At 40.0% G+C, this 26,529-nt stretch overlaps 2 protein-coding genes across 3 annotated transcripts in view; both read right to left on the minus strand.

Moving 5' to 3' along the window:
• Positions 1 to 192: 192 nt before the first annotated feature.
• Positions 193 to 2,261, minus strand: eri1 (exoribonuclease 1). The gene is made up of 7 exons (XM_079551888.1): positions 1,991 to 2,261; positions 1,747 to 1,922; positions 1,458 to 1,674; positions 1,304 to 1,387; positions 1,120 to 1,229; positions 935 to 1,049; positions 193 to 817 (listed from the first exon to the last, which is right to left on the minus strand). Exons 1-7 carry the CDS (start codon positions 2,066 to 2,068, stop codon positions 575 to 577), a joined length of 1,023 nt encoding a protein of 340 aa, XP_079408014.1. The 5' UTR covers positions 2,069 to 2,261; the 3' UTR covers positions 193 to 574.
• Positions 2,262 to 3,784: 1,523 nt separating this feature from the next.
• The window catches only part of tmcc3 (transmembrane and coiled-coil domain family 3), a 36,694-nt gene continuing 13,949 nt past the window's right edge, over positions 3,785 to 26,529 (minus strand). The window contains exons 1-5 of one of the 2 annotated variants that reach the window (XM_079551632.1): positions 24,426 to 24,704; positions 7,228 to 7,398; positions 5,936 to 6,711; positions 5,483 to 5,618; positions 3,785 to 5,381 (exon numbers count right to left, since the gene is read on the minus strand). In XM_079551632.1, coding sequence (XP_079407758.1) covers positions 5,076 to 5,381; positions 5,483 to 5,618; positions 5,936 to 6,711; positions 7,228 to 7,398; positions 24,426 to 24,428 — 1,392 coding nt within the window. In that variant the 5' untranslated portion in view covers positions 24,429 to 24,704 and the 3' untranslated portion in view covers positions 3,785 to 5,075. Of the gene's footprint in view, positions 5,382 to 5,482; positions 5,619 to 5,935; positions 6,712 to 7,227; positions 7,399 to 24,425; positions 24,705 to 26,529 lie in introns of those variants that run through there. The other variant, XM_079551631.1, reaches the window with a different exon arrangement.

Here is a 26,529-nt window from a genome sequence, read left to right on the forward strand (position 1 = left end):
TTTTTTGTATTTGTAACAGTTTACCTCCAAATTCACAAGTTGTTTTAATGTGTTGTTAATTTAGTGTAAATCGAACGTGAACTTGAAAGAAGATTTCAGTTGCAAATGTGGAAAATTAATAAACTTCAAAATAAAACAAAATGCAAATGTCTTGGCAAAGAATTTATTCAGTGTCATGCACTGTAATAGCAGCTCACATTAGGCACAGTTTACAGATTGACAACTAGTCAGATAATTACTCTGGATATTACTTTATAAAAATAACAAACGTTTGAATCTTGTGTAAAAATCTTACACTTTAAACTGGATGGGTGGCAATATACATCAACACAATGAAAGTGCTTTGAGCGTGTATTTTATGTGAAAAGACATCTATCGGCTTTTTCAATGGCAAACAATTCATCTGTATTAATTCGCACAATTACAAAACAAATGCTGGTGCGCTTGTCCTTGTTTGTAAGACTTCAATTCGCCTTAACTGTCGCGGTAAACGCACTTTAGTTATCGACCATTTCAGCCAATGTAACTCACAAGCTTAAAACCACAATAATAGTTGTTTCAGATCAGTTTCTGGTTAGTCCCTAGAGCGAGGGTTGTGAGGGGGAGGGGCTCCTTCCTCAGGTGCTGAGCTGGGAACAGAGAGTAACTGACCAGCATGCATACGCTCGTTGACCCGCAACTGGCACCCATCTTGCAGCATCCGCAATGCAATTCGTGCTATATTTCTGGAATCATCCAAACCAGAGTGAGGGCGGCCTTCGTATTTCAAGCCCAGTTTATCCAACATGGTGCTAAGTTTTGTCTGTGTGCGTGGGACCTAAGGGGGGCAGACAGGAGTCAATAAAACATGATAAATATGTATGTTTCTGTTATTTTGTAAAGGCTCAAAAGTCACTGGGTTTAGTTTGTATATATTAATCAATTCATGCCATACCTTGTAAAAATTTCCATAAGATTTCCTTATGTTAATCCATTTCTTTGCAAACTGGGGATATCTGATTCGACTTAACCGACACTGGATGTTCAGAAACTTGCTCATGTCCCAAGCCCTGTAAAATCAATAATTATTAGTAAGGACAAATTCAGAGTTATTGAGGTAAGTGATGTGGTGAAAAATACCCATCAGTCAAAATCGCATATTTGTATTTTGTCCCAAGCTCCCTTTCCTGAAGCCAAGCCACAGCTTTCTCAAGGACAGATGGAAACGGCTCTGCTTCGTCGACCATTTTCTGTTACAAAACAAAGCACAGATGTTATAAAACCAAGTATGTAAAATACAAAGTCATCAGTGCAGTCGACCAACCTGTGTGATTCCGGTTAACTTCACACAGAAATCAGAAAGCTGTGGGTTCAATTCTGGCTTCACATATTCCTGGAAAGAGTCCACCTTGATGAGGAAGCACAGTGTATTACAAAAGAGGTCACGCCAGACGTTCAAATAATAAAATCAAACTCACAATTTCCAAAGTCCTTGTGTTAATAAGAACCATTGGAAACTCAATTATTTCATGCAAGAAGCCTGCTGGGTTATCTTCTTCACATGTTGCCTCAAAGTCTACCACACAGATGTAGTCATAGTAGGTGTCAGTGGGACCCCCTTCGGCTGCTGTCTGCATCAGCTTCTGCTTCTTATAGTGGCTCTTCAACCTTTTCTTCATGACATCCTTAACCCCTCTTACATTACAAAAGAACATATGTTAGCGATATTATATCATACATATCTACACACATTTACTTGTCAGTCACCTTGTATCAAGCTTTAGATCTGCCAGTTTTTTCCGAAGCTCGTCTTTGGACATGCGGTTGATATGCCCATTAGCCAAGGCAATTTCTTTATACACGGGGTGACTGTAGTCTCCATTCGCAGGAGGTGAGGACGTATCGGGTGAAGAATCCTCGTCCGCATTTAGCCTACTGCAAGACTTGGAAAACAGACCATTTTCGTTACAATCGAGACAACACAAACGCGAAAGGCTACTACTGCACCAACCTTCTCTATTGCAAGTCTTGTATCGGACATCTCCAATCTGACGTCGTGGGAGTAAATATTCTCCTTGTGCTCATCCATCCAAACTAAAAATCGTTGTTCAGACTTTTTGTGGTAACGCAATCTTAAAACATTCGAGCTTCTTGTGCCACTAGTAAAACACAAAAGTCCAACATAAAAGAAACATATATTTTGGCTGTGGACTACGAGTCACATAAAACGTAAAAAGCCAGCTACGACGAGGCAAAACTGGGAAAAACAAAGCAATATTTGGTAAAGTTTAGTAAAGCGCGCTGAGTTAGTGTGAAGCAGTTAGGACAACTTCCGGTACGGAGCCGACTCAAGGTCGCCCCCAGCGGCCTGGGAGGCGAACATGCATTACACAATGTAAACATTGAATAACTGTTATCCTTATCACCTGTGTGTCGTTTTCTGGTTTGGTAATGATTTATAAGAGTGATGTTTTAATTGCCTAATCAGAGTATTAAGAAGAACGCAGTTGCGAAATAATGACACATATCCTACTCTCATACAAAACACACACGCACACACACACACACGCACACACACTATTCCAACTGATACGACACTGTTCATATCAACCAATAGGTGGCACATTCTCCATATTCCAGCATATGGCTCAAACCTTGTTCTCTCTCATGTCCGCAGCAGGTTCTTAAAAAGTGGTTTCCAAACCTTTCACATCGAATACTACCTCATAATAAAATATTTCTAGTTTAATTTAAAATTAAAATAATAATAAATTAAAATTATTAATTTTTGTTTAAGTACCAGCAGGCCTAAATTAAGATAAAAATAGAACTAAAACAGGTCTAAACACATCAAAAATATGTGTAAACTGGATGATAATCATGTAAACCAGAAAAAATACTTAATCCAATACATAACAAAGCTAAATTATCTGTAATTAAAATGAATAAAGTATAAAATTGCAGATGTACTACCAGAAGTTTTTACTTTTTTTTTTAGAAGCAAGCCCAATAAGGGAGAATGCAAAGCCTGTGTTGAGTACAGGCCTACCTGACTTTTAAAAAATATTATTATTAATATTGCAAACAATGAAAGAGAAACTCACTAAATTAAAATTGTTGTCCAAGCTCATTCTTAACTTTCCCAACACATTTGCAGCGTCCCAATTCTTCACAGTTTATCGGCACATTTCACAAATTGCAGGGTCACTTTCGCAGGAAGGCTTGAAAACCAGCCTGCAAGTTCATAAAATTGATGCAAATGCTTTCTAATTAGAAACAGAGTTTTTCTCTCAATATCGGAGTTTGAACTATACTGAAGGACAAAACACATGGGAAATTGCTCGAATAGAAACAGGTATACTGTAGTGCCTTAAGGTCAAAAACAATACCCACATTGAGTGCAATTCCAGAAATGTAGTCCAATGAACTGCAAAGTGCACTTTTAGGAACGTAACACCCTTTGTATCAGAAAGACACACCATTATTTAAAAAAAGAATTTATTTGTTTTACATTAAACAATTGAGACAGCAGACAGAGTTAAATGTAAATAAAACACAACAAACTGTTTAAGTAATTGAGTTTTATGAATAAAGATGCTTAAAAATGCATTTTCCTCAACATTTTGGCTTTTAGAAAGATAAGAGTTTCCTAAAACATTTTCACAATAATTCAGGGCTGGGAGCGTTCAAGCTACATATTTGTTCAGATAAGTCTCACTCAAATATCTTTCAGCTTTTGCATTACAATGAATGAACAGTTCTAATGGGGCCATTAGGAAACTTGATGAATATATTATGTCTGAAAATCTGAATCAACAACATTTTTGGGCTGGCGTGATACTTTGGGAGAACAGGTTAAATCAGTAAACACAAGTATAGAATCTCAAATCCCTGCCAGATCCTCCAAAATGGTTCCTGGATCATTTACCACCAAAGGTTAAGATAAAGGGGAATGCGTTCATACAAACAAGAGATCGAAACTCTTCCCCGTGACAAATGCAGCAAGACACAAGTCACAGGTTCATTCATTTTGTTCTGTTCAAAATGTGTCATTGTTTGCATCCTTCAGTGTATTTGTATTTATTTTGATCTCGTCCTTCAGTGTGGTGAGACTAGACCAGTCAATCAAGGCTCTTTTTCACAAATAACAAAAACAAACACCAACAAGTAAACAGGTTGACGATGTCCTTGTTAAGAAGAGGAAAACTGAGCCTTCTCTTATCTTGTTGATTTAAGGTTGAATTAGCACCTGCATTATGAATTCTCCTGAGCATTACTGCAATCTTATATAAAATAGACATTTCATAAGTTAGGGGAGGTTGATGAATATTTGTAGTTCAATCAATGCAAGTGTTCCTATAAGAAGTGACTAATTTTAACAAATCCACAGACAACGTTGAAGTTTAAAGCACAAACAGATCAGACTGGACAGAAGGTCTTAGTTTTTCTTCCTCCAAAGAAACAAAGCCCAAACACCACAAACAAATGGACAATACCAAACAGATACACACATTACAGTCACCTTCAGATGGACGTCGAGGGCTGGTGCAAAACAGGCTTATATGCAAGTGAATGACAGGACAATGGGGCCTGGACATGAGTGAAATCATGCTGGTATATTTATCTAGGACATGTAATAATCACTCCATTTCATGCTGAAACTAAAGCCTAAATCTAAATTTAGTTTAGATCAGAGCGACCTAACGTTTTGACTGACGTCGTGTTTTATTTGGTCCAGTGCACAACTGTAGTGTTGAAATATGATGCCACATTGTTCTTTGGCTCCATCACTACCCACTGAACACAGTAATCAACAGTTAAAATAAGTTATATCAGCTGACATCTGTTTTTGTTTAGGTGAATGTTTGTGGACAGCTCTATGGTTACCCTTGGCCAACACTGTATGGTAGGTACAGAGCATGCAAAGCTTGGAGCCATAAATTCACCGTAGTGTGTTACTCGGAGCGGGTACGCTGGTGTAAGGCTACATGAACATTGGTCTTTGCCTCTTGAATCTCCACAGTAACCTGGAGTAAGCAGTCCCCTGGAAACCTGGACAAACCTTGAGAGAAAGTTTATACGACAAAGTCCACTGCTCAATGTGGAACAAGCAGTTTTTCCATAGCGCCCTGTAAATGTTCCCAGTTCTTCCAGAGTAATGCTAGCAATGACACAGCCACACAGGTGAGGGCGAGGTGGAAACGACTTCGCAGCAGCGGTGCAGTGAACTTTGCGGCTGTGGAGACACACACCAGAATCACCGTGACGATAGCCAACATAATGTTGATGCATTTTCCCAGCAGCACTTTTGCATCTGCATTCTCCAGCTGCACAGTCTGCTGTTGCTGCTGCTGCTGAAGCTCCAGTTTCGACACTCGGGTCTGGCATGACTCTAGTGCTTCCTGTGGATATAAACACACACCATGATTAATACTTACACAGTTCTATAAGATAAATACCGCCATACTGATATGACGTAACAATGTAATGAACACATGCTCACCTGTATATCTCTTGCGCGCTCATAAGCCTGGTAGGCCACCTTTTCCTCAATACTGGCCAGTTCCTGCTTTAAATTGCTTGTCTCGTGCTGGTGCAGCTCTGTGAGGTCATTTAGCTCTTCCTCCAACTGCCGGTACCTGGCAGACAGAAACACCCACACACGTGAAGGAAAACGTAGAGGCAGAGAGCCAAGGCGTGAGAGAAACAATGCATAATTGAGTGAGAGTGTGGGAGTGAAGCAGTTTATCCACTACAACCTCCACAACACTGCTGAAAATTGCTCTTATAAGATATGCATGGGGAGTTGGAGGTATTTTTTATACTCATATACAGTGACTAAGACCGTACCAATATGATTCATAAGGATATACCATTCTCTGAATACTATTTACAAGAGACGTAATCAATTATTTTTGGCATTATAATGTTAACTAAATTATGCTAATGCGTTCACCTGTATCTCTCGTCCTGCAGCATTTGTGTCAGAAAGCCTTGATCTCGTTTGAATTGCGTACTGAGATTTTCAATGTCCTCTGACAGCTGTGCCTGGGCCTCCCTGAGTTCGCGGACCATATCCAGGACTTCCTCCAGACGGCCATTGGACTCTGGTCTTCCTGGATCACCAGAGCCGGTCCCCGAGCCCCCCGCTGGGTTGGACTCACCCGATCCAGAAGATGCGATGGAGCACTCATCGTCACTTGGATACTTTGTGGCCTTAGCTACTGTGGTGGCACTACCGCTCAGACCTCGCGCACCGCAGTCTACCTGCAGCCCGGACCCAGTTTCCATGGAGCTCTTGAGGTGGGCAATATTGTCAGCACTGCCAAATTTGTTTCTGATGAGGTTTGCAAACTCCCGTGGCTTGTTAAAGAAGAATGGAGGTGAAAGCGTCACTCCCGGGCCAATAGTCTTTACTTTGTCCAGCGTGTGATGACGTCCAGTCGAGCTGACGTCCCGCAGGCTGCCTTCTTTACTCTGCGACCCAGAGTCCTTTTGATTGCCATTCTTGTGAGCATGTTTGCCATTGCTTTCACTGTCCTTCAAGCGCCGATGATACTGTTCGAGCTTTTTCTGTAGCCGGTTGATTGTGTGAACTGACTTTTGGTTTTTCTTTTCAAAGATTTGCCGTATTCTCTGTACTTGCTGCTTTTCAGCGTTGTTCATAAGCTTCAGGTACTCGGCGACATTTTCATCTCGTGCTACTTGTTCCACTTTAATCTGCTCCGTAACCTGCACGGACATACAAAGTCACGATGTTAATATAATGAAAAAGATAACAAATAAAGGCTATAAATGAATCACTTTGCATGTAATGAGTCTATCATATTAGTTTCACAGTACAAGTTGAATAACAGAAATGAATGCACTTTCTAACGATATTCTAATTTCACCTGTATTTTCACGATTGTAGAAAATGCAAAGAAGAGCATGAGTGTCTCTCCTGACAATCAGGCAAAGAACGACAGGACTGAGGGAGTATATATAACCTCCCCTGGAATAATTAGGGAATGGAAAGCAGCTGTGGAGAGGGGGAACCAGGGCAGGCTCCAAAAGATGAACTGGAACAGGCTCGTACGCGGAGCAGGCAGTTACCGAGCGGGTGAACATAGGCAGAACTAGTCCTTTTGTGCCCTTACTCTTATGTAGACAGACCGCAAAGATGACAGCTCTGAGCAGCTGATTTTAGTCACATTTTCGTTCATAAACAAAAGCACAATCATACAGAGACGCCGAGTTTTCTCTGACCTTTAGTATCTTCTGCTGCAGACTGTTGATACCCAGCGCTCCCTTTGTAAAATCCAAGCCCACCCCGTCATCTCCAACACTGTCCACTACATCGAGGTTGGACTCAGAGCCGCCGCGGCGCATAGGCACAGGGATGCTGAGGATGTTGGCGTCCGAGCCATAGCGCTCTGCCTGTAACAGAGAAAGAGTAAGAGTAAGAGCGGTCCTGCTCAACCGGTCTCAGACATTGCTACATTTAAAGTAGATACAATGTTAAAACAGAGATAATATCATGTAGTGAAATGACAAGGAATCACAATGAGTCATAGTTGGACAATTTCAAGCATCAAAGTAAACTATTATTGCTCATGAGGTGTACAGTCCAGGTGAAGAAGCTCTCCTCTTCAATCACGAGAGCAGGACATCTTCAATTTTTCTCCATCTAGATGTTGCTGCTTTGCTTTGACTGCAGGAAGCTAAATATGAGGTTTAAATCCATACATACAAGACTGTTTACTATCCCAAGCATGTTTGTTGTTTATTAGCATATAAAGCTTAGTAGTACCATAATTACTGGAATGCCCCCAAGTGTGGCTTTAATCTAGATGTAACCATTCCACAGAGATTTAAAAAAAAATAAAGAACAAATAACCCACAACACGCATGTATGGTTTCTCTAGTGAACCTCATTATTTGCTGCAACAATTCCCCACTAGCGATTTACTGAATAAAAAGGTTGTCTCATCTTTTTGCAGAGCACTTTGCACCTTCAAGTGCACCCATCATAAATTATAATATTCAGCAGCATAAATTAAAAGCAGCTTTCAGACGAGACAATTCAAGGTAAGCCTCAGGGTCGTTGTATCAAGAAAGAAAAAGAGCAGTAGGTGAGATCGGCCAGTCCAACACAATAGATCTCTGGAAAATAATACAAGACAAACAGTCACTCTTTACTTTGTAGCGCCCATACTTTGGACTTGTGTTGCAGCATAAAGCATCATTATTTTGTAATGCTAGTTGCCACGGCAGCAGAGCAGAGGGATGGAGCAGTTCACGAAATACCCACATGAGCAAACTGCTGACATGCCCTGAAGGCTCATTTGACTGTGTTTTGCTTCCTTGCATGTGAACCATGCCTTTATAGCGCCGTCTGAAACGACGCTGCACAGCACAGCAAAACCTATTATCCCTTTACTGCAAAAGCAATATAACTCGCATGAGGCAGTTCATGTCTGTACAGATGGATAACGTCCTCACATCACACTGCACCAGCAAAGCTATAGAGAGGTAGAGCGCATAATATGATCATTTAAGTCCAGTATAAAAAAAGCTCAATCGAACTCCTATTTCACTATTGTATTATTTCTATTGTGTTTATCTGGAAATGGATAATACTGTGTACTGTGTATAAAGGAAATTTATATAAAACCCCCTTTTCAGTGGCACCGTGTTTCCCGACACCAGTAAATTATAGTTGCAAGCAAATACCCAGCAATTACGATTACAAAAGCTATTTCTTCTTTGTGGAGTTTGCAGGTTCTCCCGTGTCTGCGTAGGTTTCCTCCGGGTACGCCAGTTTCCCCTACCACTAAAAACATGTACAATAGGCCAGAATGAATGAGTGTGTGGATGGAAATCAGCCCATGGCTATAATCCAGCGTGGTGTGTTCATGTTCTGTCCTGACCAGATACATAAAACACAAATTGGTGGCGCAGTCAGTACAATAGGGGAAACATGTGTCTGAGCATCAAGACAATACTATTTGTTCCGGATTCTTTTCCATCAGTCACATTTGTCCGGTAAAATGGTAGCAATTATTTTTCTTAGATCACTGAAAATCCAATTCTTCCGAGGGATGTGCACTTTTCATCAAAATCTAATCAGACTTGGTGACAGAATTGACTCACCAGATCAATATATTGACTAAAGCCAGCAACGCGTCTACCGTTGGTGGTGCTTGGACTCAGGGTCAGCTTAAACTTAGACTTTATTCATTTTAATTAAGACATGATCTAATTTATACTTTAGTGAAGCATTGGTGTTAGCAAGCTTTAGTGCAAGTTGTCTTTTCCTGGCATAGATATGACTCACTCCCAATTTGGACGTCATATCGTCTAATTTAGGTTTATTTTAGCCCATCTTGACTCCAGATTTGATCTTGATCCAGGCCTGGTGGTACTTGGAAGCTCAGATATTTTGTCAGATGGTACTTCAATAGGCTAAAAAAACAAACAATGTGTGTCTTTTGCTATTATCAACTTTGAAGGTCGTGACTGAAGAACCAATCAACACCTAATTATATTGTTTAGATGACAGTAATCAACCCTAAATATGTATACCAGTGTAAAATTAAAAAACACTGCAGGCAATACCCATTTTTTGTCAATTTTCAGGTTTTGGGCCAATAGGTGGCGTTCACGATATTGAATGTGATGATGTCATAATGTCAGGTGGAGGGCTGGGGCCAATACAACTCTACGGGAGAACAGTTTTTAAAAGAAATGTCCAAAACGGAAATTAACTATTGATTTGCTGCTTCAGTATTTGACAGTGATTGGATTCACAAACCTGTCACAATACTTTTATGTCTGAAAGCCCTTTCTGACCAACAACGGGCTCATGGTTTTGAATATTGTCTCCACTTTTTGTTGAGGAAATAATTGGTTCATATGTGCTGACAGAGGAGACAATGAACTTTGAAACAGTTTTTTGTTTCATGTGAATTCTTCCAGTGATGAATGAGATATTATCCAGACAAAAAAAAATCTGCAGTTCGCCAGTTGTCACAGTTACCATAGTTACCACAATGGGTTTTTCGGCTGCTCCACCTCAGTTTAAAACTCTTCATAATGTTGTGATGTCACGTGAACGCGATCTCTTTGGTCTCTTAACATAAACTGGAACCTGTAGACCAAAAATACAACATTTTCACAATACCACGTTTAGTTATTGCACTGATTCAATGTGACATTTTGTTTTGTTTTTTTCAGTTTTTTCTATATATAATTCCTAGCCTGATTTACTTTTGAATTAAAAAAAAAAGGTGAAATTTGCATTTTGAATTATAATTTTTTTCATTTAATAAATAGCTTATTTTAAAACTAAACAAGGCATCCAAAATCCCCTCTGAAAAAGTCTTTGATATCACCAAAATAAACCATGAATTTAAACCTGGTTTAATCTATTATTCAGATTATCTCGCCGAGAATATAGGCAAAATGGCATTTTTCGGCTGACTCACATAACTGTATTTAAATGGGAGAAATGTGGAAGAGCTTGGTCGCTTCTAGCTTCACCCCCGCTTGGCCCCATAGAGGAGAGGTGGAGAGGCTAAATGCCAACAACATCTTTGGTCTTTTTTGCGTGACTGAGTGCACGCACAAAGACCAGACAGGTACACATCAACTCGTCTAAGCCCAGGTAAGAACATGTACATCAGTAATATACAGCAAAAAAGTTTCAAATTGATATCTCTAAATTTAAAACGTTTAGTGCCTCAAAGGGGAATCCTGCAAATTATTCTGACAATCATTTTTTCTCTTGCAATTTCACAAAAGTTCACGGGGAAGTTAACAAAGAACGCTGTCCAAGAAAGCTTATTTTAGTCAAGCAAGTCCAATTTGGCAAGGCCATGATGTTCCAACAGACTTGAGGATAAACGCAGAGGCGTGAATCCCTCATTCACAAAGAGTAATGCTTCGTGGCACCATTAAAATCACTGAACTGCGATTCCATTTAAACCATTCAGCATTTTTCCATAAAACACACAGCAATCCATCTATCCATCTCTCTCCCTTTCCTCACAGCTTTCTGCCTTTATTTTCCAGTTTTTCTTCCTCCACGAAGGCTAATTTCTATGCATGTCAGTGAATAAATAAATAATGAGTGATTCTTTTTTTTTTTCCATTCATACACATATAATAAAGCACAAAGGCTGTCACAAATGTAGAAGAACAAAAGCAAGTTTACAAATGCACTTCCAAAAAGGAGTGGGAAGCAGTTTAACTTATTTAACCCCACCCCCACTCCAACCACAATTTAATTACATTCCCTGTTGCTTTATATAGCTTCTCACTTCTCCAACAAAAGACAAATAAAACAATAAAAAGGAAATGATTTCAAAATAGTTAAGTCTATCTTTAGAAATGAATGCATTAAATGACACTGTGACTAATCATGTGCTAATGTAAACTGTGGCATAAATGAAGTACAAACCGTACACCAGAATAAAAGAATGCGACTAATTTAAGTCACACGAGGAAAAGGTTTGTATAGTGGGATAATATAGTTTGCCTTTTTTTTTCAATGTGCATTTTTATGTGCATGCATTTTTTTTTAGGTCAACAAAAATATAATAATAAATTAAATTAAGGCAATTGCCGCCAATGAAACAACTTGTTTTTTTATCAAGTTGTGCAGCTCTACTGAGAATATAATAGAGACAATACAAGACAATACAATATAATAATGTGGAGCAGCTTTTCCCAAAGTCCCCATACAGACCAAAAAATCACTCGGGGGTCCCCCAATAATAACATATTTATTCTATTTAAAAGGAATTTGTTATTATTGTACAGCTAAAATACATCAAATACATTAAAACAAACACATCTAGCAGAGGCTGTAGGTTTGATGTACTACAGGTTTAAAGGTAATGTTGTGAATACTGTACATTTCCAAAATACATTCATTCTTCGGCCTCCCAGGGCAGACCAGGCTTAAGAAAATGTGCTTGTTATGAGGAGCAGAGTGCATTTACATGACGCTGATTTGAGTTCCATTCAAATCACGCACAGCGCCTGTGGTAACAGAAAACATGAGGCTGGAGAAACACGGCGCTCATGTGGACGAGAGCTGACGGGATGGGATTGGCTCTCATTGTTCCCACAGAGCAGCGCAGGCAGTGTCCCGCAGGGCTGCAGCCTGAAGCGCCTGGAGAAATAGATGAGAAATACAAACAAAACCCTGGAGCAATATTTATATCAGATGATTCAAAATGAAATAAAAGATGCCGTGTAATCATTACGGCTACATATTGGGATCATCACTCGTCTTATCATTGTGGGCTACGTGTCTTAGAGGGTCCTGGCAGAGCTACAAAGAATCACTTTTTTTTAAATCTCATAACGATCGATCTCCATTTTCGATCTTATTTTGTCATATAAAAAAAAAAATAGATGTGGCTGATTCATGAACTCAATTACTCAATTAGCCGATGTACAAATGTATTTATCTTTCAGAGAATAACATTTCGGACATTGCCTTCTTCAGATCATTCTTCCTTATTTATTTTTTGAACCACAGTGCATGTGGAGTGGACCAGCCCCTCCTGGGAGAGAATCAAAACTATACATTTTTGAAAACAATAGCGATAATAACATTTAAATGGGGAGTAAAAAAAAATGTAGAAAATTCAATGCGGTCGTTCCAATCAGAAAAGTCAATGAAACCCTTGTCATGTGTTTCATGGTGTTACCGTAGCGATGACCAGAACTCCCCGTTTACTCTAGTGTAATTGCACAACTTTACCAAATGACAATGACAGATTTCTCATTGCTTACACCATAAGATTTCCAAAAATATATTGTTTTCATACTCTCCACAGAGATCCCACAACAGTGGAAATCTAAACATACTGAACGGGACACATCTTTTACACAAACCTCAGCTCAAACAAGTGCTTTCCTCATTTCAATTAACACATGAAATCTTGCATTGTCCAAAAATAGGCATTCCTGCCAAAGAAATGGCTATAAACCTGTCGATAAAAGAGTCCCATGATGATTATTAAGATTGACCAAAGTAGAGATTGCCATTTAGATTAAATTTTGATTCATTGCCCAGCCCGAGGCCCTAGTATTTCAAAAACCCACTTAAGCCACCTTTAGTTAAACCTTTGCCATGGATTAAACACTGGTAGCCTTAAAATAGGACAAGGAGGACTTTTCTGGTCCGTAGCCAAATTAAAAACTCAGAGTCTTCTCTTGTTGTGTGGATTAATGCTTTGTGGACAGTGGCCATCTCTCCTCCATCTCTGATAATGCTTGCAGCCTGCTGGACTCTGAGCGATCCCAAGGCTGTGCTCAGGAAGTGCCCTTGATTAATGTTTCTCATTTTAAATCTTTACGTCCCACTGCCTGTGTGCACCCACCCACACAATGGATTCATGGGGCAACAGAACCAAACATGACTCAGAACAGGATATAAGGAGCAAACCTAGATCAATTGTTTTTTGGATCACATTCAGACTAACAGATTCATTTAATACCATGCCTCTTGATTTTTGATTCATAAACTCCTCTCAGCCACTGCAGAACTGAAACATCCAGTCAGACATAATTACACAACAATCTGCGAAAACAACTGATCGTAATGAAAATATGGTTGTAATATTTTCCTAAACCATTTCAAGCAATTTCTGTGTGTCGTCAAATTGTGTCAAAACAACTCTAAAAAGATACTTTTAGAAACAAATCAAGGCTAAACCATAATATATCATACAATGACGGCATGAAGGCAATGAAGTGTCCATTTGATGAAATGGTGCAGAGGTATATTCAAAGGAGCATATGTTTCTCAGTCCCCTTGAGGCCTAAGAGGTTGTGGGAGGGCTCATTTTTAAGCTCTGACTGAGCCCTTTCTGGTCTATAATTATGTGTAAGAAGCTCCTAAACTGTAAAATGTGTCAGTGTTGAAAGGCGACAGTAGGGGGCACATTATTGGGGGCGAGACAAAACTCATCAGATTCCAAAACAAAAAACAGCACGTCTCTAATTTATCTCCTGTGGTTCTGAGATTATAAGCAAAAGTCTGCAACATAAAATACGATCCGAGGTGTACAAACCTGTGCCTGATCTTCACCTTCTTAGACCTCAGCTCCCCTGAGGCCTAAGAAGTAGTGGGAGGGCTCATATTAAAGCTGATTGTGCTCTTTCCAATGCAAAATCGTCCGATAGCCAATATCGGTTGCCTCTAGTAAGACCTATGCCAACTGCAACACACTTTGAACGTCAATGTGAATGTTTCATTCAAGACCGCACTAAAAGAAAGCTCAAAGAACGACTGGCAGAACATGAACATGCAATAGGACATGCTCAGCAGGCTGGCCAGAGTGAGACAATTCTCTCAAAGCCATATTGAAGTCATACCACAACACCCAATAGGTGGTGACCGTTTACAACACTTTCTCCGCAGGGAAACCTTTTTGATTGATCGATTAAAGGCTATGACCCGTCCAGGCCTCGACGAGGAAAATGATTTCCCTCCGTATCTCGGACTTTGACCTCCATCATTTTGCAGTCTCAGGCTCTTTTGAATATACCTGAATGGACATTTCATTGCCTTCATGCCGTCCTTGTATGTGTTATTGTATTTCTAAACTGCGTATCCAGACCGTTTTTTGCCCAGTCTGGTCCATTGTCTTTGAATTTCTGCTCCTGTCTCTAAATCTCTTTATAAATCTTGAATATATATATATATATCTTGAATGAGTTGCACATTTTGAAGTAATCACCATGCGTTTTTGTATTAAGCTGTCAACGCGTAAATCTCAGTCAGACAGAAGACCTCCGTGATTTTGCGATAAACTGTGGCTTCTTGCAATATAGATACAATAATCATCATCCTAATAATGCAATGATAAAGATAATGTGTCCATACACTGTGCAGTCACATCGTCGGTTACATTAGGCGAAACATCATCTCTCGATTGTCTTGAAATGGCACTGCCCTGATAAAGTCCCTGTATTTTGACAGTTAGCAGTCCGATATTTAGAAGAACATGGAAGATTTAATAAAGGTGTAAAAAAAAAGAAAAAAGTAGAAAAGCAACAGAACTTTTAGCCCAGACGGACTGCGTGAGTAGTGCATCTTAAGTGTGAGAGTGTTGTTAAAGTGTTAGGATCGAGGAGAGGCCCCCAGAGTCTCATTAACAAACCACAGATGGAGATCAGGCCCTGCTCTTTCAATCCCTCATGACTCGCAGTCACTGACCACGGGATATCACAATTTAAGATGTTTCCAATCACGATTATAGATGATTATGGTAGAAAATGAAAAGACTTTCTAAAATAAAATATACATTATATTTATATATATATACATTCATTCAATGGTTGTTTTAATTGAAAATAGCCCTATGTTTTCTTTTATCTTTAAGAGGAAGAAAAAAAAGAGAAAAATATTAGTGATATCAATAACAGTAATATTTTATAAGAAGATTTACTCCTTATGATCTGTTCTCTCTTGGGTTCAATAATTTACAATTATAAGGGATAGGAAACTGTTCATTGGGACCCGTTTGCTTTTTTTTTTTAAAGGAGTTATTTCACTTTTTAAGCTTACTTTTGAAGCTGTTTACCTGAAGCTAGTCTCCAGCTCAATTGTTATGGAAACAACTGCAGTGTGAGTGATATGGAACGTGATTTAACTGTTGCCGGGCGAGGTGTACATTATGTAAGGGATAATACATGACAAAAGTTCTGTCATCAGAAATAACTGGACGACGCGGAGGCGTGAACCGCGGTTGCTTCCACGGAGTCCAGTTATTCTGATAATGGACACCTCGGAGTGCATTATTCCGCTTATGCCATAGTCACGCAAAGTGAAACTGTTCATTGAGGCCTGTTTGATATTTTTTTGTTTAGTTCTGTTGAGTTATTTCACTTTTTAATCAGATTTACCTGAAAGTAGTTCCAGCTCATTTGTGATGATGATGATGATGCCAGGCTAGGCGTACATAATCACTTTTTAATGGACACCTTCCAGCCAATCAGAATCAAGTATTCACCCAGACCATGGTATAAGAAAGGTATAATGTATTCACGTTTGCGTGAGCGGGCCATGAATTATGCCCGCCTCTTTTCTCCTATCTGTTAACATGGGACTGGAGAAGTCCACATAAAATCAGTTACTACATGAAAACAAAGCCGTTTTTCGGCGGCACTGAGAAACGGTGCAGTGTTGACTTGTTGGTGCAAATGAACATTGGCCATTTTACAGATCACACATTTATCAATCGACTAAACATCAGATTTGAGCGGAGAATAGTCTCCTTCGTTCTCCGTTTAAATGAACGGGCTTCGCGCTCGACCGGAAGTGTCTGTACAACGGACAAGGTGAATAGAACACTGGTCATTATCGGGAAAATAAGTACCAACAGGGCAAATAGCTGTATAAGAAGCGTGATAATGTATAGAACGCTGGTCATTATCGGGAAAATAAGAACCAACAGGGCGAAACAAGACTGGTTCGCCCGGTCGGAACTTATTTTCCTGATAATGACCAGCGTTCTATACATTATCCCTTACTTAACAATCACCCTCCAGCCAATCAGAATCAAATATTCACCCAGACCATGGTATAATATATTTTATTTTATTTAACAAAAGATTGACCTAAATAAATGATTGAAACTAGAGTGTGTTTCACGGTCATGCTTACCCTAACATAAGATCAAATTCAGCTGCAGATGTTTTTTTAAGGTCTCCTCCTGGATAAATATTCATCTGTGTGACAAGATTTAAGTCTTTGCAGTTACTAATACTTTAAGGTTTAATAATAAAAGTCCAAGACAGTTGTGATTGTGCTCTGTTCATCTGTTCAGAATAGTAACCTTGATTTGATTTAAAACATACACCGGACGGGACTCAAGGGTAAATGAAGTGAGCAGCTGCCGATGTTTGCCGTAATCTGATCTGTGTGGGCCCATTAAATTAATCTCTCCACATGAGTAATGCTAATGAACTGTGCTGATAATGAGGCCCTTGTGGATTTTTTTGTGCAAATCAAGTGGTATGAAATATTTAGTTCATGAAAAAAAACTTCTGTCATGTACTTAACAGATCGTGTAGTCCTGTGCTACTCTCATAGTTAACAATAGCACAAACAAGCAAATCCATAAACATGCACAGCTCAGAAATATATTGATATATTGAGTAGGAAATCAATCAACTCTTTGCGGTCTATTAGGGGACAGCTCTGCTATCAAACAAACCTGCTTCTAAAAGATGTTTGACAGAACAAGAGTAATCCTCCTGTCAGAGCCACTCTATACACTTAGATACATGAAGGGATTAGAAATATGCAGTTTAAAAAAGAATAAACATAAACAATAATCAAAATTACACAAAGCTACAATTATAGGAGGAGTTTGCTTTTAGTGGCAACCTTCAGCTTGACAGGCACTTTTTCTTCTGACAGCGTGTTTAGCTTTAATACAAAATAAAATGACTAATCCCCAACAGAAATGTGGGAGCAATCACTTCTTTTCTCTTCTGAAATGTTAATCTGTGTTGCACACAGTAAAGATTACTCATCAGGATCAATCCCATTCAGACAGTGGCTAAAATAGAGGGCTGAGATACAATTTAGAGCAGAGCAACCAGTTTGTAAAGGATTTAAAGGGCATTAAAGAGGAAATGGGTCAGATGTCAGGACGATGTGAAAGCCACAGAAATTGGCCAAACACTTAACTCAGTATTGCACCAGGAACAGAAATCTAGACTACAGCAAAGGTCATGTTAAGACCTTTAAAAGGAGCATTTGCCATCTGTCATGTCCATGGGCTGCAACAATGACCAATAAAATAAAAAAGGTTAATCTCAATGTCTTATATTATGGGTAGGCAATGTGCAAAATTAGATCACAATTTTGGTTTCATGTGCACTAACTGTAGGTTTCCTTCTTTTGACAATTCACACTTCACAATGATTGGTTATATACGCCCGTCTCTCAGTCATGGCACGATGGAGTCTGACCAATGGGAGAAGTGGGTGGGTAAAATAGACCTGTATTAAACTGAACAAAACACTAGATCATAATAGAAAGAGGAATAGGAATAGGAATAGGAATAGGGCTAAGGCTAAGGCTAAGGCTAAGGCTAAGGCTAAGGCTAAGGCTAAGGCTAAGGCTAAGGCTAAGGCTAAGGCTAAGGCTAAGGCTAAGGCTAAGGCTAAGGCTAAGGCTAAGGCTAAGGCTCAGACTAAATTAGAATTAGAATAGAACAGACAAATTTGCGTTACGACGTATTCAGCTCCCAGATAACAAAGGGCACAAAAGAATTCCGGTACACATTTTTCTTGGCAACAGGAAGTCTGTATCTCTGCCATGATGGAAGGAGCTCAAAGCAATGGGACAGGATGGCTATCGTCATCTGTGATCTTATGACAAACACGATGCACTGCTTTACTGTAATGCTGAGACAAACTGGTTTGCTGTTGGCCTGTGATTTTACTGCCCTGTTTTACAACTCTGCCAAGTTTAGCTTTGTTTTTGACAGTGAGATGACCCATCCAAATAACTAAATCTATAGCACAAAGACTATTCTTTTTATATTATACTGTTTTCTTATACTGTATAACAATAACTATTCAACACCAAGGAACAGGCCTCTATAACATGATATGAACTGTAAGCAATTCTTCTTCTGAACAATTGTTCACTATGGAAGAAAATATTGATAACAAAAAGAAATTGCAACTGGGCTGCCTTGTACCATAATTATTAAAGTAATGTATTATGGTTATCCTGAAAAATAGAGGGGAATAAAAAACACTTCCTTAAAAAGATGACTTTTAGAAAAGCCCTCTGGCTGTGCACATTACCTAATGGTGCCAAAAGATCCTGCAGTGTCTGGTGAGTAGAGTGAAACAAAAATCTAAATCAAGCGAAAAATACGAGGAGGTTACGCAAAATGTAAAGCCTACTCAGAAATATTGCAATAGATTTGTTTGTGAAGGCTCTCAGTCCTCAGGAAGGATCTATCGTAGAAGTGATTTTCAGAAATCAGTGACTGGACTCGGTTGGTGGAGTTGAGGATGTTTCTTCAGTCTTACATTTTGACGACAAGAGAGACAAGACGCTTCTCAAGATGGACATAAAACGTCCTCCATTCAACCAGCCCAGTCCACTCCTCTAATGCGATTGCAATCAGATAATTTCACAAACTCGTGCCAACTACCTCGTATGAATAGTTAGAAAATGTAAAAAATGCGGAATTTCGTGGAACTCAACTACTACACACAAGGCTCGCTTTTACACCACTTTTGAGAGAATACAGTCTGATTTTGGCTTGAATACAAAAGTGAACTACTGATAGTGTGCAGCAGGCATAGTAACTGAAACATATCCAAGTTTGGTCTCTACACACACCTCCACAGTGAGACCAGACACAGGGCTGGCTGTTGTGTGGGCAATGAATCAGCACTGGGAGATCATCTGCTGACTTTTACATCTGAAGAGGCCCACAGCAGGAATCTAGGTTACACTGTTTTTGCCTCGAAGCTCTTTGAAAGAAACCATTGTTATACAGGTGATCGAGTTTAGGGCTGCACAATATAGGATTACAAGTGTATTATGAATTACATTGTCTAAAACAAAACATGTAGACCAGCACGTTTAATAAGTCCGATAATAACGACAATATCAATATATACAGTATCTCTTTGTGTGTGTTATATATATTCTTTTTAAATTCTTTTTAAGTTGTAAATGTATTGAGCTTTGGGTGCGCCGTATCGCATCGCATATCGTTCTCGCGATATAATTTTTTTATATTGTAGTAATTTTTTGTATCATTGTGGACAGTGACACGATATCATTTATGTGATGCTGATCTCCATCAGAGCAGCATGAACACACTGTAGAACACGGGGACAGGTGCTTAAAAGGCAAAATGAAATAAAGGATGTAAACTGCATGAGTAAATCATATTTGCGAGGAAATTAGTATGCTGTTAAAAAAAAAAAAGAATAAAATATCACTGAATTAATCTTCCCAATAGAGGTAAGGCTGGGATTTTGTAGCAATTTGTCAATCATATTGTCAAATATATCGTTATCGTGATATTTCTTTTTTTATATATCGCGATTGTTTATCTGGTCGGGACAGTCAATAACAAAGCTTTTGTTTAGAAGTGGAGCCAAACTAACCCACTTATTCCCAAACGTGGGGTCCCCAATCAAGGCTTTGTTTTATTATCCACTTGTAAACAATAATAATAATTCAGTAATCTTATACAGCTGTCGTGGTAGACTAACAGAAGTGAGGCTGACAATCTGTGCCATTGGCTCCTCTGGCCACCACCAACCACTCACTCTCACATTACATTCACCGAGGCTTCCTGGTGTTCCCCAGCAGTCTCCCATCCATATGGCAGCCAGGCCTTACTCTGCTTATTTTCCCAGAGCAGAAGGGATCAGGCACAGCAAAGGCAGTATGGCCATAATATACTGCATGAGAGGGATTGTTACAGTCAGGTAGGAAGGGAGGATTGAAGCCGGGGTGAGAGCGCTGTGCGGGCCGGGGTGGATAATAATTACATTCCTTAAAATTATTTAACAGGTAGATAGGGGTTACCAAGCATATGATGAAATTGGGAGATTAGGGAACTGTATAGTACCCTATTCATTCATTTCCCTGTCACTGCCGGCCTCTAAAAGCCAGGACATTGTGCAATTTCAAATCACACTGTCCTGAACCTCTGGTTGGGTCAAAAGATAAATACGACAGGGGCTGTATCAAGCAGCTAACCACATATCCTCACTGAGTACAGTAAAGTGCAATAAATCGTATACAATATGACCAAGGAGGCAGAAGATGATGCGTACTGATGTTTGTGATAGGGAGGGTATTTGTTCCTCACCTAATCCTTTCAGAGTTACTCACTCACCCATTGGCGGGGTGCATCTCCTGTCAGCTTAGCCCACTCAGTGCCTAATCCAAAAGCTGGGAGAGATTGAGAAGTGCGAATTATAATATAAGGCATTGAATATTGTTGCAGAATGTGAGAGTTTGCAATTACAAACAAAGATATTCATACACACCACCAGAAATATTAGCTCTTCATGTTATGCCAAAGTAGTTAAGCATTTATTATTCAACACCTCTGAGCCACGGTTGTAAGAAATATACACAGGTCTGACGATAAGAACATATTAGCACTCACACTCTCTTTATTACTGCCACTAAGGGACATTCATTCAGCCATTCAAGATGGACAGGCAGATTCAACCTGTTGCCCCTGACAACAGATGTGATTGAGTAAAGCCGTCGCAACAACCACTGAAGCGAAAAAACAGGAGAGCTTCACATCGGTCAGTGCCCATTCAACGTTTCAAGCACGATGCGCAAAGATCTGTCATGTATCGTGTGCAGCAGAAAGTAGAGGTTACAGCCTTCAAATGCTCAGAATAGTGTCATTAAAATACATGAAACACAACAGTATTGCATTACAAGCAAAATGCATAGTATACTGGGATGTAAATCTGAAGCTGAAATCAAATTTATAGAGAAGCCAAATTAACGTCATGGCGACGTGTAAATAAGCAGCAACCTCCTGCTCTCTTGGTACAGCTGCAGTTTTTGCTTTTTTCAGCAAACTGCATTTGTTGTTTCTGTGTTCTGCACTGGATAATGTGTACGTCTTTGCCGTGTTTTTGTGCGGTTCGGCTGATATTCTTTTTTTACTGCAAAGAGTCCACAATGGTCCTGAAGAAAGCAGCTTTTTAAGATTAAACAAACTGCTAGCTAATGAGCTAAAGACATTTGAGACCTACAAATTTCTTCTTCTGAAACATGGAAGAGGCACCAAGAGCAGCCCACACCTGCAGCACAGTGGAGGCGCCACAAGAGGCGCTACAGGAAACAAAGACTGGACAAAGGAGAAGGTATCTGGGCAAGACTCACAGCTGAGCAACATATGCCTTCTATCACTAGAGAATCCTCGGAGTACTATACGTTTTCCCCTATCTCCAAACAACATGCTGGTCCGGTTGGTCCACAGTGGTGGCGCGCTCTGTCGCAGCAGCTCAGGACTAACACCTGAACACTATTACGTTGTATGGTTGTAAAGCACTTACTTACTATATAAAAATATATATATATATATATATATACATACATACACGGGCACCTGTGACACATTACGTTTCTTATATCTCCATTACATGTGAAGCACATACAGATCCCGCCGTAAATCTGATCCCCCGATCAGATTTAGCTGGTTCATGCTGCATTAAAACATAAATATGCTGTTTCCTATTGGTATGCAAAATACGAAATGAAAGCCTTATGTAAACAGAAACACACACAACCAGAAGGTGCAGGAAACAATTCCCCATTGAGACAGAAACAAGAAGACAACACGTCAGACAGTACTTGAAAAAGCAGAAGATGCTACTGAAAGTGATTTGATAAAAAGCTTAGTTAGATGCATGGATTATAGATATACAGTAGAATCTCAAAGAAAAAACACAAAGATCAGTATTTTTTGATGAACAAATCAGTTGCAACAATCAGCATACAATTGTCACACAAAACATGCCATGTTATGCAATATTTTAGGAGTTCCAAATTTAGACAGACTGTCAATGCCGAATGTCAAATTGCTTGTTTCTTTTACCATTGCTTTCTAAGCCACTGTATGTGTTGTTCATGAGCTTTATTTTCCAGTAGCTTTCCCTAGAGCAGTGGTTACCAAAGTGAGGGCCGGGACCCCCTGGGGGACCACGGGACACTGAAGTAAGGGTTGCAAGATGTTTTTGAGACATTTTTTTGATTTTTTTGATTTGATGCATTTTTTAATGATCAAAAACTGCCCGTTATTATAATTATTACCATAACTAAACCAAAATTTTAATGTTTTGCACCGTAAATTATAATAAATGCTATAAATTGTACAGAAGGGGTTCCAGAGTTGTTGGTTGAGTGATTTTGGGGGTCACAGCCTGAAAAGCTTGGGAACCCCTGCCCTAGAGAACAGGCAACTTGCCAATAACAAAGCAGTTTCTGAAAAGCATATTAAAGATGATCTTTGCTCTTTGTGCCACTCCTACGTTATGCCTTTAGTCATGAAAGATACAATAACCTTGGACAACAAGGAGCGCTCACAGTTATGTATTACACAGTGGCCAGTGATAAATGATGTTTGCAATGGCTAACTTGAAAGCATTCAAATAAGGAAAAACTTACATTTGAAGTACAGCCCAAAGTAACAGTCATTATTCAGGATTTGTAAATGTGAAATGTAAATGTCTTGGCAGCATGTTACTTTTTTTCAATATGAAAGGTGTGGCATCACCTGTATGTCCCAATGTGCCCCGACAACATTTGTGCATATGTGTCAGCTGGCAAAAAAAAACACACACATGCAATCTTCTTTCATGGTTTGAGGCCTGTCAAAAATCCTAAATACAATAATAGACCACTCAGACTTTTAGAAAGAAATGTCAGTCACCTCCCTTCATTCAGTCTCATCCATTTTACAAAATCTGATACATTACTTTCTGAACACATGTAGTTTGGCACGATGCCAATAAGACAAAAAAAATAATCCCGCTATGGAATGCATTACATTGATAATGGTGTTATCACACAATGCAAACAATGCACAACTCCCCCAAAAGTCTGTTTATGATCATGTCAAGGGTGACGAGAGAAAAGTAAACTCTCATTAATAAGAGTAGCTGAGTAAAGTTAAAGAAGATTAAAATCTGAAACAATGCGTGACAACACCTGGACAAACCTGCTCCACAAGTGCTAAGCCAACAGTGGGCATGAAGTCTCCATGATAAAAGGTAAACATTGTAAAAGGTCATGTCAAAGAGAAACATTCTTCAGTAACCCCCCCCCCCCCCCCCCCCCCCCCCCCCCCCTCCCTTGAAGGATATGTAAATTCTGGAGTTGTTGGGGAATGACAGCTTGTACCATACATTGCAGATAAGACTACATTTTATCCATGAGCATTAAAAGAAGCTCAAGCAAAGGCTCTTAGGAATTATTATGCCGTCGGGAGGGCTTGTGTTGTAAAAGTTTGATCACTCATATATTAAAAAAGACAGGATGTTCTGCTTAAACCTGACATTTGTTCAGGTTCAGGCAGGGAGACAAAAATCTGTGCGAGTAAACCAAAAACAAGTAGAGACTCGTTCACAGACACGAGGAGCCAGGTGTTTTAGGTGCATACAAAAAAACAAAACATGTACGATTTGTCAACTTTGGCCAAATGTTAGGTTAGACTATCAATGTCCCGCAGCTACTACTGACTTGGCCAGCCAAACAGGACCGATGTTAGGTATCAATGTCCCGCAGCCACTGGAGATTTGGCCAGACAGGGACCACACTTGCACAAGCTGTAAGAACTACGCAACACAGACGTAAACGTAAGCAAACGTAAGGACTTCTCGAAAACAAACGCACAACACAAAGGGCATATACTTACCATTTTAGGCTCTCAGTTTGCGCACGTCTTCAGTTCCGAATCAACTTTTCTCCGGAGCTGCAAAAGACACAGTCAACCGGACCTCTCTCGCGCAGATGTCCTCAAGCGGTGCTCGATGTCGCTTTCCGCCACAAACATTAATGGAAACCTTTGCCATTGCACCACCGCATGCAGCCTTCCCCCACACCGCGGCTTCAACAGGCGACACACAGCGATCTACGGCGGAGACAACAGCGTACCGACCCCTACCCTTCCATCCCGCCACCGTCTGCCCGACCCCCCGAGAGCGCACGGAGCCAACACAGCAGCGCAATGTGTGAGTAAACCCCGCCCATGTGTTTATTCAGAGGGAGGGGCTGCTGTGAGGGACGTCGAGTGCACCCATAATACACCCACTATACACCTGCAGTTGTTTATTCAGGTTAAAGGACTAGGCAATTGGTTCACCACGGAATGTTAAAATCAAGTATTTTCCTCCCAATGTCCTAATGTGGAGAATGAGCCCAGACCTGTTCACGACAACCGCCTCTAAAATCCTGCACTGTCACTCAGAAAGGTGTTAATTCGGATCTGGAGTGCCGTCATGCACGAGCTAAATATAGAAGGTGCAGTTACACGTATGACCTGAGGTGGCAGTAGTGAGTATAAAATGGCTAACTTGCATCTAGCCCCTTTAATGGCGTCTGCGGGCATTCATGAACAGTGTACAAGTGATTTATTTACATGTATTTGGATTTAGCTGACTGCTCTTCTTTATGTGTTAATATCCACACATGTAGACAGGAATTTGAGGTGTGATATCATGGAGATGCACAGTCAGTGTTGGGGAGAATACTTTGAAATGGTATTTTATTGAATACTCGCCTTCAAGGAACAGGTCACCATTTTTCCATACGGATATATTATGTTCTTAGCTGTGCTTAGACGAGTTGATGCGTACCTGTCTGGTCTTTGTGCCCGTGGAAGAGCTTGGTCACTGCTAACTTCATCCCGTTTGGAGCTATAGGAATACGTTGGGATGAGCCAAATGTGACAAGTGACTGAGGGCACGCACAAAGACCATACAGGTACTGTTACGGCCCCAGGCCTCCAGGTTCCCTCCTTTTTGTATATTTTTGTTAGTGTAGCCTAAACCTGTTTTCTCCCATGTAAATTTGCTGCTGTGGTCCTGGGCTGCGATTGGTGGAGTGCAATGGGGTCCTGGCGGCTGGTTGGGTCTCTGGCTTTGCTGCCGCCTGATTGGGGGAGCAGCTCAACACCTGGGGGGAGCTTGTTAAAGCCACCTGTGCCAGCCACTCCAATGAAAGGACTCCACCGTGGCTCATTCAGGGCTGCTGGTCTTTGTGGCCAGTGCGCCGTTTGTTCTGTGTCTCTTCGTGTAAACTTTTGTGTTCAGAGACACTCGTTTCCAGTTCGTTCAGTTGTGTCTCTCGTGTGTGTTTTTTCTGTGTCACTTGTTTTTGTGTAGGCCTGTTTGTGACACTCGTTGTTTAAGACACTTCTTAGTTTTGTTCGTGTTGTGTTTTAGTCTTAGTACCTTTTGTTTCGGTTACCCTTTGTACATACTCTAAATAGCCTTTGTTTGGTTATTTTTGTTACACATCTTTTTGTTAAGATTACCTTTACACTCCTTTTATTAAATTACAACTTTATTTATCCATTTTACATCTTGGTTTTTGTTACTTCCTATACCTAGCAGAACCGGGTCGTAACAGGTACGTATAGAAAAAACACTGGACCGTTCCTTTACCGCGTAGAATTTCACCCCATAAATAAAATAGAAATACAAGCATTTACTTTACGACAGATATTTTCTTCATTAAAAAATACCTCATAAGTGTTCAAGCAAACATGTACCTTTGCTGTAAGCGGCTCAGCTCTCATAAGTTATGACGGTAACTTTACTGGGAGCGGGGCGTCTCCAGCTCGTCTCCATGGAGATGTGACTAAAGTCAGCAGATTTTGAGGTTTGAACAGGTCAGGTTCTCATCCAAATCTATTCTTTGATTACCCACTGCAGTAATAGTGTTTTAAGCCGGTCATTAGGAGCATGTTTTGTACTGATGGCAACAATATAGTCCAAAATGTTACGCGGTGTGCCTCT

The sequence above is a fragment of the Gobius niger genome (genome assembly GCF_951799975.1).
Source record: "Gobius niger genome assembly, chromosome: 2".
In the NCBI taxonomy this organism is placed as follows: Eukaryota; Metazoa; Chordata; class Actinopteri; order Gobiiformes; family Gobiidae; genus Gobius; species Gobius niger.

What these genes read in the sequence shown, in the direction of transcription:
- eri1 (XM_079551888.1), bottom strand. Translation starts at nt 2,068, where the DNA reads ATGGATGAGCACAAGGAGAATATTTACTCCCACGACGTCAGATTGGAG. An exon ending in GATCTAAAGCTTGATACAAG is followed by an intron (nt 1,675 to 1,746) that starts GTGACTGACAAG and finishes TTGTAATGTAAG; the next exon opens with AGGGGTTAAGGATGTCATGA. An exon ending in CTTATGGAAATTTTTACAAG is followed by an intron (nt 818 to 934) that starts GTATGGCATGAA and finishes TGCCCCCCTTAG; the next exon opens with GTCCCACGCACACAGACAAA.